This window comes from Mixophyes fleayi, chromosome 6, assembly GCF_038048845.1.
Source record: "Mixophyes fleayi isolate aMixFle1 chromosome 6, aMixFle1.hap1, whole genome shotgun sequence".
In the NCBI taxonomy this organism is placed as follows: Eukaryota; Metazoa; Chordata; class Amphibia; order Anura; family Limnodynastidae; genus Mixophyes; species Mixophyes fleayi.
This window is the reverse complement of record NC_134407.1, coordinates 176,953,830-176,969,284: the sequence shown is the minus strand read 5'-3', so window position 1 is coordinate 176,969,284 and position 15,455 is coordinate 176,953,830. Positions and strand designations below refer to the sequence as shown.

Below are 15,455 nucleotides of genomic sequence, written 5' to 3'. Positions count from 1 at the left end.
GAGCTGCTTACCGTATAGTCGTGCAAAGTTAGCAGTGTAAAAAATAGAGTATCTTGAGGAAGCCTCAAATGATGTGAAGTACAAGGGGGAGACCAGGTCATTGTAGCACCATTCTGTCAGGAAAAAGAACAAAAACTTTGAAACTTGGCTGTTAGAAATACACAAGAGACACATCACAAATAAACAGTTGTGTTTAATGCTACAAACTCTATAAATAAACTTGCAATTAAGACTGCTAATTTTTTTCCTTAATTTGGTCATTTAATCAATACCTTAATGAGGGTCAGTTCTGCAGTTTCAGGAACCAGAGAAAAGTTCAAGTTAATGAAGGTGGGGTCTAAATGGGAAAGTATTGTGTCCAACTGCATCACAAGAGACACTTGTGTAGAACAAAACCATCTGGGACAGTTCTATGGTATTAAGAACATGAAACTAAGTTCTTAAAGCACAAAGGCAAATGCAACAGCTATAAACAAAATGTGCAGTTTAGCCTTGCGTTGTAAATGACTGAAATCTTACAAGGTAGGATAAGGACAAAAGGATTTGTATTAAAAAATAAAATAAAAAATAAAACACATGTTCTTATAAACACTCAAACAAGCTTATACAATCGTTTCTTGTGTCAACCATTGTCATTGCTTTTCACAAGACATAAACAATCCTTTATATTTTTATTTTTTATATTCTCCTGTGCTGCTCCTCACTTATGGAATTCCCTTCCACGCTCAATCAGACTTTCCCACAGCCTTCAAATATTTAGACGCTCTTTGAAAACCCATCGCTTTTTATGTTATCTTATCCTCGATAACACTATTCACACTAATGCACCCTCCAATTAGAATGTAAGCTCTCTAATGAGCAGGGTCCGCCATTCCCTTTGTTTTCATGTCTGCTTTTATTTTGTCTGCCTTGTATGTCCCTGTTTTATATATGTCCTGTTTTCCCTACTGCATGGTGCTGCAGAGCACTGTGGTGCCTTACAAACCTATCATAGTATTAATTATATCTCTATTCATCCTGTTGCTATGTGTAGCAGGTAATTTTTTAAATTGAAGGGAATTGATTGAATTGTACAATTCTGTTGGTTGCAAGATCACATTAATCGTTGGAGCTGGTCTGATATGATTTATCTTGGTTTCAGGCATCACATCACAAACACCTGATTTTCAGTAAGCGTGTATGTGGTCGCATTGCGACCCCAGGTGTGTATCAGGTTGCCCGTCACTGATCTTGAGGGAGAGGGCAATCCTGAGACTATAGGAGCTAGTAAGCCTCAAACTGGAGATTGGCTAGGTTGTTGGTAGAGCACCCAGAGTGTGTATTATCAGGTAGGATAGTAAAGAGGTTGGTTTTTGAGGGAGTACTTAAAGATTTAATGTTGGAGAGAGTCTGGTCAGGAGGGGTAAGGTGTTCCATAAGTTAGGAGCAGCACAGGAGAAGTGGGTCAGGAGCGAGAAGTGAACTAAATCCTACACAAATTACATAAACCTATAGGGACTCGTTTAGAGTTGGAAGTACATCAACATATTTTGCATAAGATACATAATTCCACTAAAATGCGTACGTATATGTCAATATATATTTTTTGGAGCATTGATAGGTGTAATGGGGAATGTGCAAGCATAGGCTGAGTAAAGAGGTATAGGAGTACCCAGAGGCAAACACAGGATTTCTAGAGTGGGGTTTCCAGCCACAGGACCAGAGTGGACATGACCATCATGCAATTGATGTGGCTATCATTTTAGCCAGTGCTAGGCCATTCTATGTTGCGGCCTTGCTTGGAAAAAGGATAGGTACATGAAATATGGAAAGCCACGCAATGAGTGAACACTCTAGGTTCCCCCAACCAGCCCAGATGGTAAATATATAGCATGCAGCATCCACATTTAATAAATAAGGCCCCCTGACCTGCTAGCAGTCTCGACATTAAATAGCATTCATATTTAAGAAATACTTATTTTCCCATAACCTGCCCCTACATTAAATTAATGGTATTTTGTATTTAATAAATATACTTACCTCCTCCCACACAGCACTGACATCAAATAATTAGTATTCACATATAATAAATAGGCCTTCTTCTCCCCAAATGCAGCTCTACATTCAATTAATAGTTCCACAACCACTCTAGCATTAAGATAATAGTGCCACCACCTCACCTCAATTTAATAGGCACCACCCCAAAGTGAAATTAAATGACTCCCACTATCAATTAATCCACCGTCATCCCAAAAAGTGGTTGAAGTGAAAATATATATAAGTGGTGTTATGGAAAATGTAAAATAATGAAATTTGATCTGTTTGAAAGTTTTATAATCAAAGCAGCAGGAAAAGTGGTGGTATGGCATACCACCACATACCAGCCCACTTAGGCCACTGACCACCAATAAATTAATAGTTCTGGCCCACCATTAAATTATTTACCCCATCCTACCCCTCAACCTCCCCCCTCCCCCCCAAATGAAATTAGGTAATTAGGTAAAACGCTCCTAAGTGAGCACAAGGTGGAAATAATGAAATACCTCTTGTAAATGGCTAAATGAACCTTTTGCCATCTAATACACAGAGACCTCTCACACCAGCTGGGCACAATTGTTGGCACAGCACTCTGATTTCAGTGTGCACAACTCTGCATGCCCAATGAGTTTAAGTGACTTGGTCATAAAATTTGCCAAATCTCAGACCACTGCTGAAGACTATGGGGGCAAGCAATAAGCAGGGGCTGGCTGGGCTGGGGGGCAGGGAGGCATCAGCCCCCCAGGCCGGTCCCATAGTGGGCAACCTTATGCTGGGTCACCTGCATTTTTTTTCCCATTTAAAATAATCTGCTGAGTCGAGTATTGCCCCACTCGGCTAAAATTTGCCAGCCCTCCCCTGGCAATAAGACATGTAGGTGTGGGTGGCAAAAATAAGATTTAATAACTAAAACTTTCCCAATTTAGTTATAATATAATATAGAAGAGAGTTGTGTATACACACAACTACAGGTGCAGAAATATAACATCTATACATCCGATGACACACTAGGCACATCTACAGACTCAGATATCTTATCCACATACTCAACTAAGCATTAGACATCCACTAATAAATGACTAACCCCCATGCCAAAACCAACTATCAGCAATTTTAACCTTTTTTTTATTATTATTATTTTTTTTATAAGGGTCCTGGCCCTGCCATAAACTAACTCTAGCTGTCTGGAGCAATTTATTTTCTAGCTCTAAGAAGCTACCTTAGCCTGGCTTCCCAATATCCTCACCTATACCAAAATAAAACTGCAAAGAATTAAATATATAAAATTTTAAAAAAAGACGGCAAGCTGTGGGAGAGCATAAATGTACCACACATTCACAATGTATCAATAATAAAACCAGCTCAGATGGTGCAGCCAGCAATAACAGATGTTTTAAAGCTGGTGGAATCTCTTTGATAATTGCAGTTATGCATTATCCTAGTTAATCTTTATCCAAGACTCCCCCCGCTGACATCTGTCTTGCTGCCCCCTCACTTTCTGTCTTCTCTGCTTTCTCAGCACCAGATTGATATGAATTATTCCTATGACAAGCGCCTGCTTTCCAGGTTTAAGTAACAAATCGACAAGTTTCAATAAAACCAGACCACATATGACTCGACAGGGACCTACTGAATCCTTAATATATAGGTTGGGAAATATTGCAAGACTGCATAGTTCACAAGAACCATGAAAACATCCAGGGGAGATATAATGCAAGTAGCAAGGGCAGCACAGTGGCCTAGTGGTTAGCACTTCTGCCTCACAGCACTGGGGTCATGAGTTCGATTCCCGACCATGGCCTTATCTGTGTGGAGTTTGTATTTTCTCCCTGTGTTTGCATGGGTTTCCTCCGGGTGCTCCGGTTTCCTCCCACACTCCAAAAAACATACTGGTAGGTTATTTGGCCGCTATCAAAATTGACCCTAGTGTCTCCCTTTCTGTGTGTGAGTGTGTATATATTAGGGAATTTAGACTGTAAGCTCCAATGGGGCAGAGACTGATGTGAGTGAGTTTTCTGTATAGCGCTGCGGAATTAGTGGCACTATATAAATAAATGATGATGATCATTCATTATTATCATCCTTTATTTATAACCCCCCAAATATTATGTAGCCTGTACATTGAGGGAATCATGACACAAATAAATAACATACAATAACATGAAACAATATGTAAAGATGGCCCTGTCCACATGAGCTTACAATCTAGAAGGTGCGGAGAACACTTAATACATAAGAAAGTGAAACAACAATTTCATAATGATTGCATCAAGCTAAGAGCTACCAGATCAAGTGAATGCTGCATAAAACTTGCTAAACTAGTATAGTAGTATATGCTCAGAACAAACAGTAGATGTAACTGAAAAACAACAGTAAAGGATTGTGACATGATTGGGGAAAACAAAGGAATGTCCTGAAAACAACTGGTTAATAAATTAAACGGACAGAAAAGAAGAAGGGCAAGCTGGTAATCAGACTATATTTTAAACCCATTATGGCTAGGTAAGAGGGTTACTAGAAAACACTGGGCCCAATAATGTTGGAATGGATCCTCATGCCACTTCTTTTATCTCTCCAGCAGTAAAATCATCCCCTTTGATAGTTCCAAACGCTATTTCTGCCACATCATTCCCACTATTTATCCGACAGTAATATAATCATATTTTAACTTTTTTATTACACAGAAGTCCACAGACTTCTTCATCACAATATTATAGACTTTGCTTACTTTATTTCATATAGCCTACTCATCCCACTCTCATCTTCACATCCTTTTCATATAAATCACCCACGTACCATACAATCTCAAACCTTGCTCCCCTAAATCCTCCCATACCATATCTCCCCAGCGCTAGTTCTGGGGGCACCTGAGGCAGCTTCATTCTCTTACCCTCAGATATAAGTCCCCCAACCCGGCTGCTTCTTACCTTGGCAGATGGTAGGTGGGTTCGGCAGCCTCTGCTCCTCAGAGTGGGAGATGAATGTGACATCATAACCCAGCACCACACCCCCAGTCTATCACAGACATGGAGAAGCAGCAACTAGCATTTTCACAGGTTAGATATATATATAGATATATATACACCACATACAGTGATTCACACTTTGTTGGTGGGCATAAAAGATCATGAAAATCAACAGTAACTTTGACATACAGACAGTGCTGGACTGGGACAGCGGAGGAGTGCCTTGGTAAGGCCCATGTAATAGAGTGTGCGCTCTGCAGGTTCACAGTGGCATACTGCTAACAGGCATGGTCAGCTGCCAGAGAGGGTGTGGCCAGACCCCAGAGAGGTCAGCCCAATTATACAGATGCCCCTGTAACTCCTCAACACTGCACCACCTCTTCCATTTGACCCCTTTTTTCAAAGCCGCCACTGCTGACATAAAGTCAGTGAATAAGTCATCACTAGCCCGGCAGAGGAAGACTATAAATAAGCTGCAGTGGCGTCCTTATTACAAATACCAAAAGAAAAAATTAAACCTTTATTCATGTCAAGTTTAAGTTAAACAAACAGTTAATGTATGGATATAAAAATCATATATATATATATATTTGTATATTAAATCTATAATTTAATATGTTGCGTCCTTGATACTCTAACAAATCCATTAGCCTGTTAGAAGAACTAGCTCGACTAAGTTAACCCAGTGTGTGATTTGTTGATACATTTGATTAACAAGCTGTGTGTGCTTGCATTTATATTTGTGTAACAGTCTGGAGGTGTGAAGAGTTAACCCTGTGCTTGCTGGTGTGGGTCTTGTTAGTCTGTGTATAGCTAGAAGCCTGTGTGCCAGTGTGGGACAGTATATATTTATTTTTTTCTGCAGTTAACTTTGCCTTGATTACAGGTGTATTTTTCTTTACCAAGGTAAATGTTTTTTTACATTTTTGTTTCCCTGACTTAAAAACACTATGCACTTTAACATAGCCTTTAGCAGATGACGTAGAGGGATTACTATCATCATGACTGGTGCCAGCAGCTGCTTGGTGCTCCTGGTCTTCTGTGGACTGATGTGAATCCATTTTGATTACACAGTACAATGTAACTGGTGACTTTTAAGAATACTGCCAGCCCTATTATGTGAATATCTGTTTCAGCACAGAACACTGCCTCTTCTCTTGTTTCTAGGTGAGCTATGGCACACTAGAATGTGACTGGAGAATTTTAAGAACACTGCCAGCACTATTAGTTGAATTTCGGCTTCAGCACTGAACACTGCCACCTCTCCTGTTTCTGTGTGAGCTATATCTCTGTAGAATGTCACTGGAGACTTTGAAGAACACTGATAACCCTTCTTTTTAACTTTCTTTAATGACGCTGCCCAACTGCACTGGAGACTGGCAAGAACCCGGCTACCCCTTTTATGTCTCTCTGTGAAATGGCGCTGGATCTCCGTGGAGGGCGGTGCTTATAAAATCCAAAACTCGCAAAATCTTACAACCCGACAATGACGTTTTGCCTTGTTTTCAGTTTAGAGGGCGCGTGTAAGTACCAATCGGCGATGTTCGGGTGGGCCCGGTTTTCCGAAAACTGAGCATCTCTAATTTGTACACAGAAGTAGTAGTAAACGGAGCACATATGCATACACAGGGAGAAGTACACATGGTTGCATACACAGGTAGGGCAGTACACAGTAACACACATGCATACACAAGGAAGGGTGCATACGGTTGCACACATTCATACACAGGAAGAAGAGAACATGGTTGCATTCAGAGGAAGGAAAGCACACAGTTGCACAAATGCATACACAAGGAGAGCAGCATAAAAAAAACTTTAAAATGTAATTTTGTAGCTGTATTCCCAGATAGCCATGGGAGTTACCTCTGTTTACCATTTGTAAATGGCTGTGAAGGGAGGTGTGAGCAGAAGGACCAATCAGAAGCTGCAATCTCTTATGGGAAATGTGACTTCTTATTGTACCACATGCTCACAGCCCCTCCAGACTATGCACATTTACACAACATGAGTAACTTCTCACTACACACTTCCTCTCCTGCTGTGCCTCCCCAGATTTAATGTAGGTGGAGTCAGAACAACCTGTACCCAATATCTCACTGGGATGTGCACAGCAGTAGATGTAATTACATGAGTGTGCTGATGTTGAGGCAGTGCCCCATACATGTGTGTGAATAACTAAGTGAACACTGAATTGAACTCAGGCTCTCTGTGCTTCAGGACTTTTTTCACAGCCTCTTCATGCTGTGTCTGGGTATTGTTCTGGGTTGTGAACTCTGTTCAATAATGAAGTCAACTGCAGTCAATTCAAAGCAGCTTCCAGGCATATTTAAGGCCTGCTAATACTTTGAAAGCTGCTAATGTGACATAGCCTCCGCCTGCTGTATTGAACTTTGCTTTTGTACTGTCTGCGCCCTTCACAGTTTTGTCACTGCTATTGTCTCTGTCCGAGTCTGCCCCAGTTCAGTTTTTTCTTGTCCTGTCATGTTTTAGCCTTGTCTATGTACTCTGCTTCCTTCTGCTCCTGCTAACTCTATAACCTGTTCTTGTTCTGACCTTTTCCTATATGACTAGCCATCATGGATTATTATCCCTGGCCTGTCTACTGACCTTCCTCTTATTTACGCCTCACTTGCCTTTACACTATCTATGCAACCAGGAGGTTATTTTATTTTTACTCCTAAAAATTTTTAATTTTTCACTCAAATTTTATCGCTTTTAAGGTCACATTACAAGGTAGCAAAATGGTCAGACATGATTTATCTGGATTTCATGCTTTACATCACGAACACCTGCCATTTCAATAAAGGTGTGTAGATTTTTTTACATCCACTGTACATAGCAATATGGATATGTTTAATGTGCTTTGCATACCTTAGTCCAACTATTTTCAAGGATGAGAACACATACCTCTCAATAGTCCCAACTGTCACGCCTCAGAAGAGGTGTAAGCCATGGGGAAGTAGCCATGGCTTCAATGAAAGGTGTAAGTGGATCACGGACATGGTGAATAGGTGTTGTGGTTGGAGTAGATCAAGTTGACTCTTATTTGCCCTGATTTTTCCTTTTCAAATGATAAATTTATTATTATTACCATTTATTTTATATAGCGCCACTAATTCCGCAGCGCTGTACAGAGAACTCACTCACATCAGTCCCTGCCCCATTGGGGCTTACAGTCTAAATTCCCTAACACACAGACAGACAGACACACATGGACGGACAAACACAGACAGACACACAGACTAGGGTCAATTTGTTAGCAGCCAATTAACCTACCAGTATGTTTTTGGAGTGTGGGAGGAAACCGGAGCACCCGGAGGAAACCCACGCAAACACGGGGAGAACATACAAACTCCTCACAGATAAGGCCATGGTGGAGAATTGAACTCATGACCCCAGTGCTGTAAGCCAGAAGTGCTAACCACTACACCACCGTGCTCAGGTTCTGCATATATTAAGCAGTTAGGAAAGGCTAAATTCTGACGTAAATTCCAGACACAATTTAAGAGCACTGCGACTAAATACATGCAGCGTAAATCTGGAGACAAGACTGTGCAAGCCAAAGCTATAGTTTCTCCAAACCAATACAGTAACTAGAGATGGATTTCAGCTGATTGTGTTTAATGATTTGCAGTTTCCTCTGCTTTGGCAGAATGACATGAAACTGTTCTGCTAAAGCTCTCCCCTCTACATCTGCCTGTTTCTGGCAGCATAGCAAAACAAATACAGTAATACAGAAAAGCACAAGAGAACATATAGGTATAAATAGCACAAAGAACTCCTCCTCAACTTTCATTACTTAAAGAAACACCATCACCAAAATAATAACAATAAATAACAGTTAGAACTGAACACTCAGCTTTCCATAATAAGCAAGTTGCTTTTAGTAGAATTATGGGGCCTATTTACGAATATAACCCCCCCCACCCACCCCCACTAAAAAAATAATAAAAAATAAATAAATAAATAGAATAATAAATTATAGCCTGTATTTATAACAAAATGTTTTTCACTAAAACAGCTGAGCTTCACTCCATTTCTTCAGCAATACTGGCCCAGCGCGGCAATAGTTAACTTATTGCTTCATCTGTAGTTGCAGATTTGGGGGCATATTTAACAAACCACTATTGTGCACTTACCGTGGAATTAAAGTCCCGATGTGCCCTCCGCAAATTTATTAAAGGTGCATCGCAGCAGATATCATGGATATCTGCTGCTTTGCACTCCTGATTGTTTTTTGTGAGCAGTCACCATTCAACAGAATGGTGACTGCTCTGGCCGCAATCTAAATTTTTTTTTCGGGAACTTGTCTTGATAATGTACGCCAGCTGAAGCTGGCGTACATTATCAGAATTGAAGAAATCCACTGCTGTCAGCTCTGCTCCGAAGAGCAGAGCTGGACAGCGCATGTGTGGAGGGATCACATGATCCCTCCCTGTCACTCAGCGCGCAAAGTGGGGACTTTGTGCGCATGTGCACTGCACATGCGCAATTGAAGGAAGAAGAGGAACGAAGAGGAGATCCCGAGACAGCGCATCCGAAGAGGGGGGTAAGTGTGATTTTTTCTATCACAGAAACAGCTGTTTTTCGGAACTGCTGTTTCTGTGTTCCCTTTTTAATAAATTTGAGAAATAGTTCAATCCTTATCCTTGCGATAAGGATTGATAACTATTTCTCACTTTTGCCGATTAATGATAAATGTGCCCCTTGGCCTTTCATTCAGTTACAAAATAGATACTGTATTAAAGAAAAAAAACCTTGAATAACATTGTTTAGGTTACATATTACATTTTTACATAAATGACTAAACTATTAATAAAATATATAATTTAAACTGCACTGCTTTTATAAATCATTTTCTTCTGGTAATGATTTTGTTACAAGTAAACTGCTGCTATACTTGTTCAATTGGGCTCTTTCATAAAAACTACCAGTTTTACTAAAAGCAAAACAGCTATTAAATCTCGGTTTCTCAAAATTCCATAGTAGACATCACCATTCCAATTTTTCGAATGGCAAGAATACAAATCGTGAAATACAAATGTATCAAGCCTTGGTATGCCAAACCGCCAGAAAATCAGCTGGAAACCCAACCGGAGAAAAGAAGCATCTGCGAGAGATAAGATTGCTAAATGGCAGGCAATTGATTTATGATGCGTTTAAAAAAGAGCCTCAAACCTGTCTCCTACTGTGTGGCAAGATGACATTTCGTTTGATGTGCTGTATAGATCTTTAAATTGTGTGTTTTGGAGGAGGGGAGGAGGATGAGCATTGGACCAGGGTCCGTGATTTTAGAGCGCAGTTGGCCCTGGTCTCTCCTTAGATCGGGAGGTTATGGCTTATCCAGGACCTCCTGGAGCTGTATGAGTAGGTCAGAGATGATTTGAAGCCTTGAACATCACACCATGATGTGGCAACCTTTTTTAAGGAACTAAAAAGACTGTGGCAGACATATTGGCTTCCCCAGCCAGGAGGCACAGTGGCATGAGCGAAAGATAGCATTTTGTAGGCTCTTAGGATAGGACTCCCTCATGTTTTGGGAGCTATAGATTGCACACATATTGGACTGAGACCATCTCACCACGGAGCAGATGATTTCCACACTCCTACCCCTTTCCTTTTCAAAATCGAAATCAGTAAACACAGGGGGAAAACTACACCGACAGTCCGACATTCAATCACAAAAAAAACAATAACAGGATTCAAAGCAAAAAACACAGCAAACGGTAAACATAACAGACATCAGTAGCCAGACAACAAAATGGCACAAGACAATTCTTAACAATCTATTAAATGCTCTGATCCTATCACCTACTTCCTCCGACCCCTATCGAAGATAATGAAGTAGCCAGGCTTTTATTGCAGTTCTCAGGTCAGAATTCCGAATGTTTTGAGAGCCAATTGAAGACTGCCAAGAGAAAGTCACCTTTCCAAAATCAGCTCTCTTGCACCAAACCGCCAGCGGTTTGAGTTTACCCCTTCCGAACAGCTGATTAGTAAATCCAGCCGCTTGGAGGTGTAAACCACCGGTCATGTGTAGCAATTTACAAACAGCCCAAAAAAAATTGCTTAGTACTGCCCACCTGACAACCTTCTTCTTTTCTTTTAATGAAAAGTGTTTGTTGTTTAAGATAGTGTTGACATCCCCTGCCAACACAATTTTCCACTTCCTATGTTGCAAACTAAATAGATATAATAGAAAACTTGATAGGTCTAAACCCCTACCCTCCTCAGCCTTCGTTAGTAAACATTTATCCAAACCTTTTTTATTGTACTAAGGAGTCAATTATTATGCAATTTTGTGAGGGCCTGGGATTCTTTAGTTAAAAATGTACTTGTTTTATTCTTTAGTACATGACATATATATATACAAAGATAGATTTGCCCTTTTTGGGAAAACTAAGGATTACCAAATTACTGATACTCTCATCTTCCCAATTACCTGGTCTGATCATGCCTCAATAGCTTATTTATGTGGAATTTCCTCCTTCTTACCTGCCTCCTTCTGTAGGTCAAATTAATCTTTATTGCAAGATGAAGGGTTCGAACATCAGCTTACACAGTTGCTTGAGGAATATTTTACATTAAACCAATTGAAGGATAGGAGTAACTTGACCTTATGGGATGCCCACAAGGCCATAATAACAGGTCATAATATATAGATAATTTCTCTTATTAGACAGGGCCAAGCTAATAAATTTTTGATCAATTAGCTGTTTTATAAAATATATTAAGTAAACAAGATTTGGGTAGGCTATTGAAGATATGTGGGGAACCAAGTATTCTTAAAACTGCCCACACATAGAGAAACTACGGTGTCTGAGGTAATAATGTCATGCAAAGGGTGACAAAGCAGATAAGTTATTGGTTTTGGGTACCCTCATTCATGATCCAGGTAAAAATTAAAGGAATTTGAGAAATAGACAAAAAACTGTACAACTCTCCTGTTGGTTTGAATCATAACCACCACCCCCCATCCCCTCCTCTCTGTCCTTCAGATGCTGGAGGCAAAAATCACTCTAATTCATAAAAACAATAAAGATCAAACATTAGATTAAAATTAATGTTAGTACCAGGCAACAATAACAATCAAATGGGTTTTGTCCTGGGCCCCCGGACAAGGGGCAACACACGATGAGCTAAGATAATATATTCTATTTCCTCATTTACGCAATTTATGTAACAATATTAGTTAAAGTCAAACCCCCACGGCCCAGATATTGGAAGCAATAATCACCCTAATTCATAAAAATGGTAAAGATCCAAAAATTAAATGTTGCCTGGTCGTATACATAATGATCAAGTGGGTTTTGTCCCGGGCCTCCAGACAAGCAGCCACACACAATAATTTTGTCCACCCCCCCACAGAAAACACTGTCCCTTCTTCTCTCTTAGACACTGAATGATGTTTAATAGAATCTTTTAGCCCTTTGTGTTTGTCACTATAAGGAGATTTAGCCTTACAGGAATTAAAGTACTTTATTCAAATCCCTCAGCTAAGGTATTGGTAAATGGTATGACCTCACGCACTATCCACATTAGTTATAACACAAGGCTGGAGAAGTCCTCTGTGTAGACCTTCCAAGAACAAATCAAGATATTAAATAAGTCGATGTTGGAGGAAAGAAATATAAACTCTTTATTTGCAGATGATGCATTGTTTACTCATTCCTCCCCACATATCACTCTCCTGAATCTTTACAAAACCTTGGATTTATACCCCTCATTGTCTAGTTAGAGTAAATTATATTAAATCTATGTCTAAATCTGTGTCTACTCACATCCTAGAAGCAGATGAATATTGGCTCAATTTTTACAATTTTCATTGGAACACAAAGAAAATTAAGTACCAGTAATTATAACGTACGGTATAACGATGACATCCCTTCCATGAATGGGGCAGCAGATTATTTCTTCTTTGGATTGATGACAGCAGTTCAGATGAATGGGATCCTGAGAATTTTATACTATTTTTCGAACTACAAATGTAATTAAAAATGGAATTAAACAAATACATAATTTCAAGATTTATCTGATTGGGCAAAACTCCCAGGCTAAAATATTTTATTCTGATCTAGGATACTAATAAAGGAGGTAGATGGTTGCCACAAATTAAAAACTATTATTATGCCACCAATCTGAGTCATTTTCTTTTGTGGTTTTTGCTTTTGAGCACCTTAGTTTGTCTCCAGATAGTAACAGATAATGAGGATCTGACTTCATTGCTTTCCATATTGGCCTCTGAGCGTAAAATGACATTTGAAACACCTTGACAACCCCATTCCTAGGTTTTCCTTTATGATTTGGAATTTGTGCATTAAATATATCCATCTCCATTGACGCCAATTTCAGATAACTTGAATTTAATCCCCAGAACACTCTTCTGTACATTCCCCTCCTGAAAAAGAGTTGAAGATGGGCCCTAGGATAGCTTATAATTTTACAGATGAAGCAATGTGGTGTTCTCTGGACCAGCTAACTGTGAAACAAAACATCCTACAACCAAGTACTTAAAATTACCCTTGTTTTTGCAAACATCTCTTACTTCTTGTGATAGATTATGTTATTGTTCCCCGCTGAGAAAAGGTATAATCTTTACACTCTTACAATATATTCCATTCTGTAAAATTTGAGCCTCTTCTGAGACACGAGAGAGTGACTTGGGCCTACCTCCAGTGGAAGATACATGGGTGACAATTAGACAGATATAGCCCACTAAGCACTTTTTACCTTAGCAATTTAGCTTGACCAATATGCAATATGTAACTTAACATTATGTATCAAACTCCCATTATCCCATAGAGCTTGTGAGCAGGGTCTTCTTACCTCTCTGTCTGTCTGTATTACCCAGTATTGTTTTAGTAGTGTGTTTTATTGTATAGCGCTACAGAATTTGCTGGCACTATATAAATAAATGATGAGGATAGTGGCTAATTTGTGATGCATGGTACTGGTTAGACAGGATAAGATTTATCTATCTACATCACCCTTGTGTTGGCGAGAGTGTGGTCATAGAGGTGACTTTTATGATTGGCTTGTCCAAAGATTGCGGTCTTTTGGACTGAATTTCAAATGTGGATGGAAGATATGTTACAGGTAAGCTTCATGTTGAATTAATGGTAAGTATTACTATGCCTACAGACCTCTACTCTCAACAGGGGCTCTGATAAACTAGCATATCATGGTTTTCATGCTGGTAAAATTTTGTAAACAAACTATTCCTCCTCTAAAGATCGGGTTCATATCTTTGAGGGAATAGATCACATACCATCTAAATAGTTATGTTAAATGGTTTACCTATATCTCAGGGAACAATGGCAATGACACGGTTTATAATTACCATTTAAAAGCTTTCTTCCTGATACCTTGATGTTGGTATTTTTTTGCTAAGCAAGAAAATTTGCTGTAAATGACACAAAAATGAAACACTCCTACTCTTTTACCCCCATATTATCATATATTCTCACCCCCCCCCACATCTTCCCCTTTTGTATGTTTAGACACACCTCCCACCCCCACTCATAAACTAATAAAACTTGTAATAGATTATGTAAAGAAGTCACACGCAACTTTATGGTTAAGTCAATATTTTTGTTTTATTAATGGTTATTACAGATTTATTTGTATAGTATATTTAGATTTTTGTCATTTTGAGCATTTATTTAAAAAAAAAAACAACAAAAACACTGCACTGGTTTACAAACCGGCAAAGGACACAATTGGAATATCAGTATGTGGAAGTCTGAGCAATGATATAATTAAGTCACTATTCACATCCTCTCCAATCATTTGTACTGGGGGAGACTTCAATTCACAACAATGCTAAAAAGTAAAACTAAACAAAATATAAAACACCCGATTCTGCTGTGCACATAGCTGGCGGGGAGATGCTAGGGAAGCTCACTATATATATTAGCACTAATATTATTATTATAATATTATAAAGTACTGTCCTTTTGAAATTTAGTAAAAGTAAAAAAAATATATAACTTTAGACATTTCACCTAACACATACATTTTATTTAGGGGCCACTAATCCTCAAAATGTTCAGAGATGAACCATGACAGTAACATGCATTGTTCCACACTAACATTGCTGATATGGTCAGAAGGGATTAAGTATTAAATCTGCAGTATCAATTACAGTCAGCAGATGTGATAGAGTTCTTCTATTGCAAACATAAGTATATTTTTCCCACAAAATATTTTGAAGACAATTACGGTAGGATTCATATAACCCCCTACTCATGTGTATAATACAGTAAAATCCAGAATTATTGGCACCCTTCATGGAAATGAGCTAAAATCAATATAGGAAATAAACCACACATGCGATGAGTGATATTTTGAGCTAAAACAAAGTGGTAAGCTGCATAGTTTATATTTCCCCACTGTGATTTGGACCACAAAAAGGTTTACTTTAGTAATGCAATTTTTTGAAAATAAATATTGGCACCCCTATTATTAATGGTT

At 39.0% G+C, this 15,455-nt stretch overlaps 1 protein-coding gene across 1 annotated transcript in view; it reads right to left on the bottom strand.

The window, feature by feature from the left end:
• The window catches only part of CNTNAP1 (contactin associated protein 1), a 77,605-nt gene that overhangs the window by 50,144 nt on the left and 12,006 nt on the right, over positions 1 to 15,455 (bottom strand). The window contains exon 2 of the mRNA XM_075177392.1: positions 12 to 113. Within this exon, the coding sequence (XP_075033493.1) occupies positions 12 to 113 (102 nt within the window). The remainder of the gene's footprint in view (positions 1 to 11; positions 114 to 15,455) is intronic.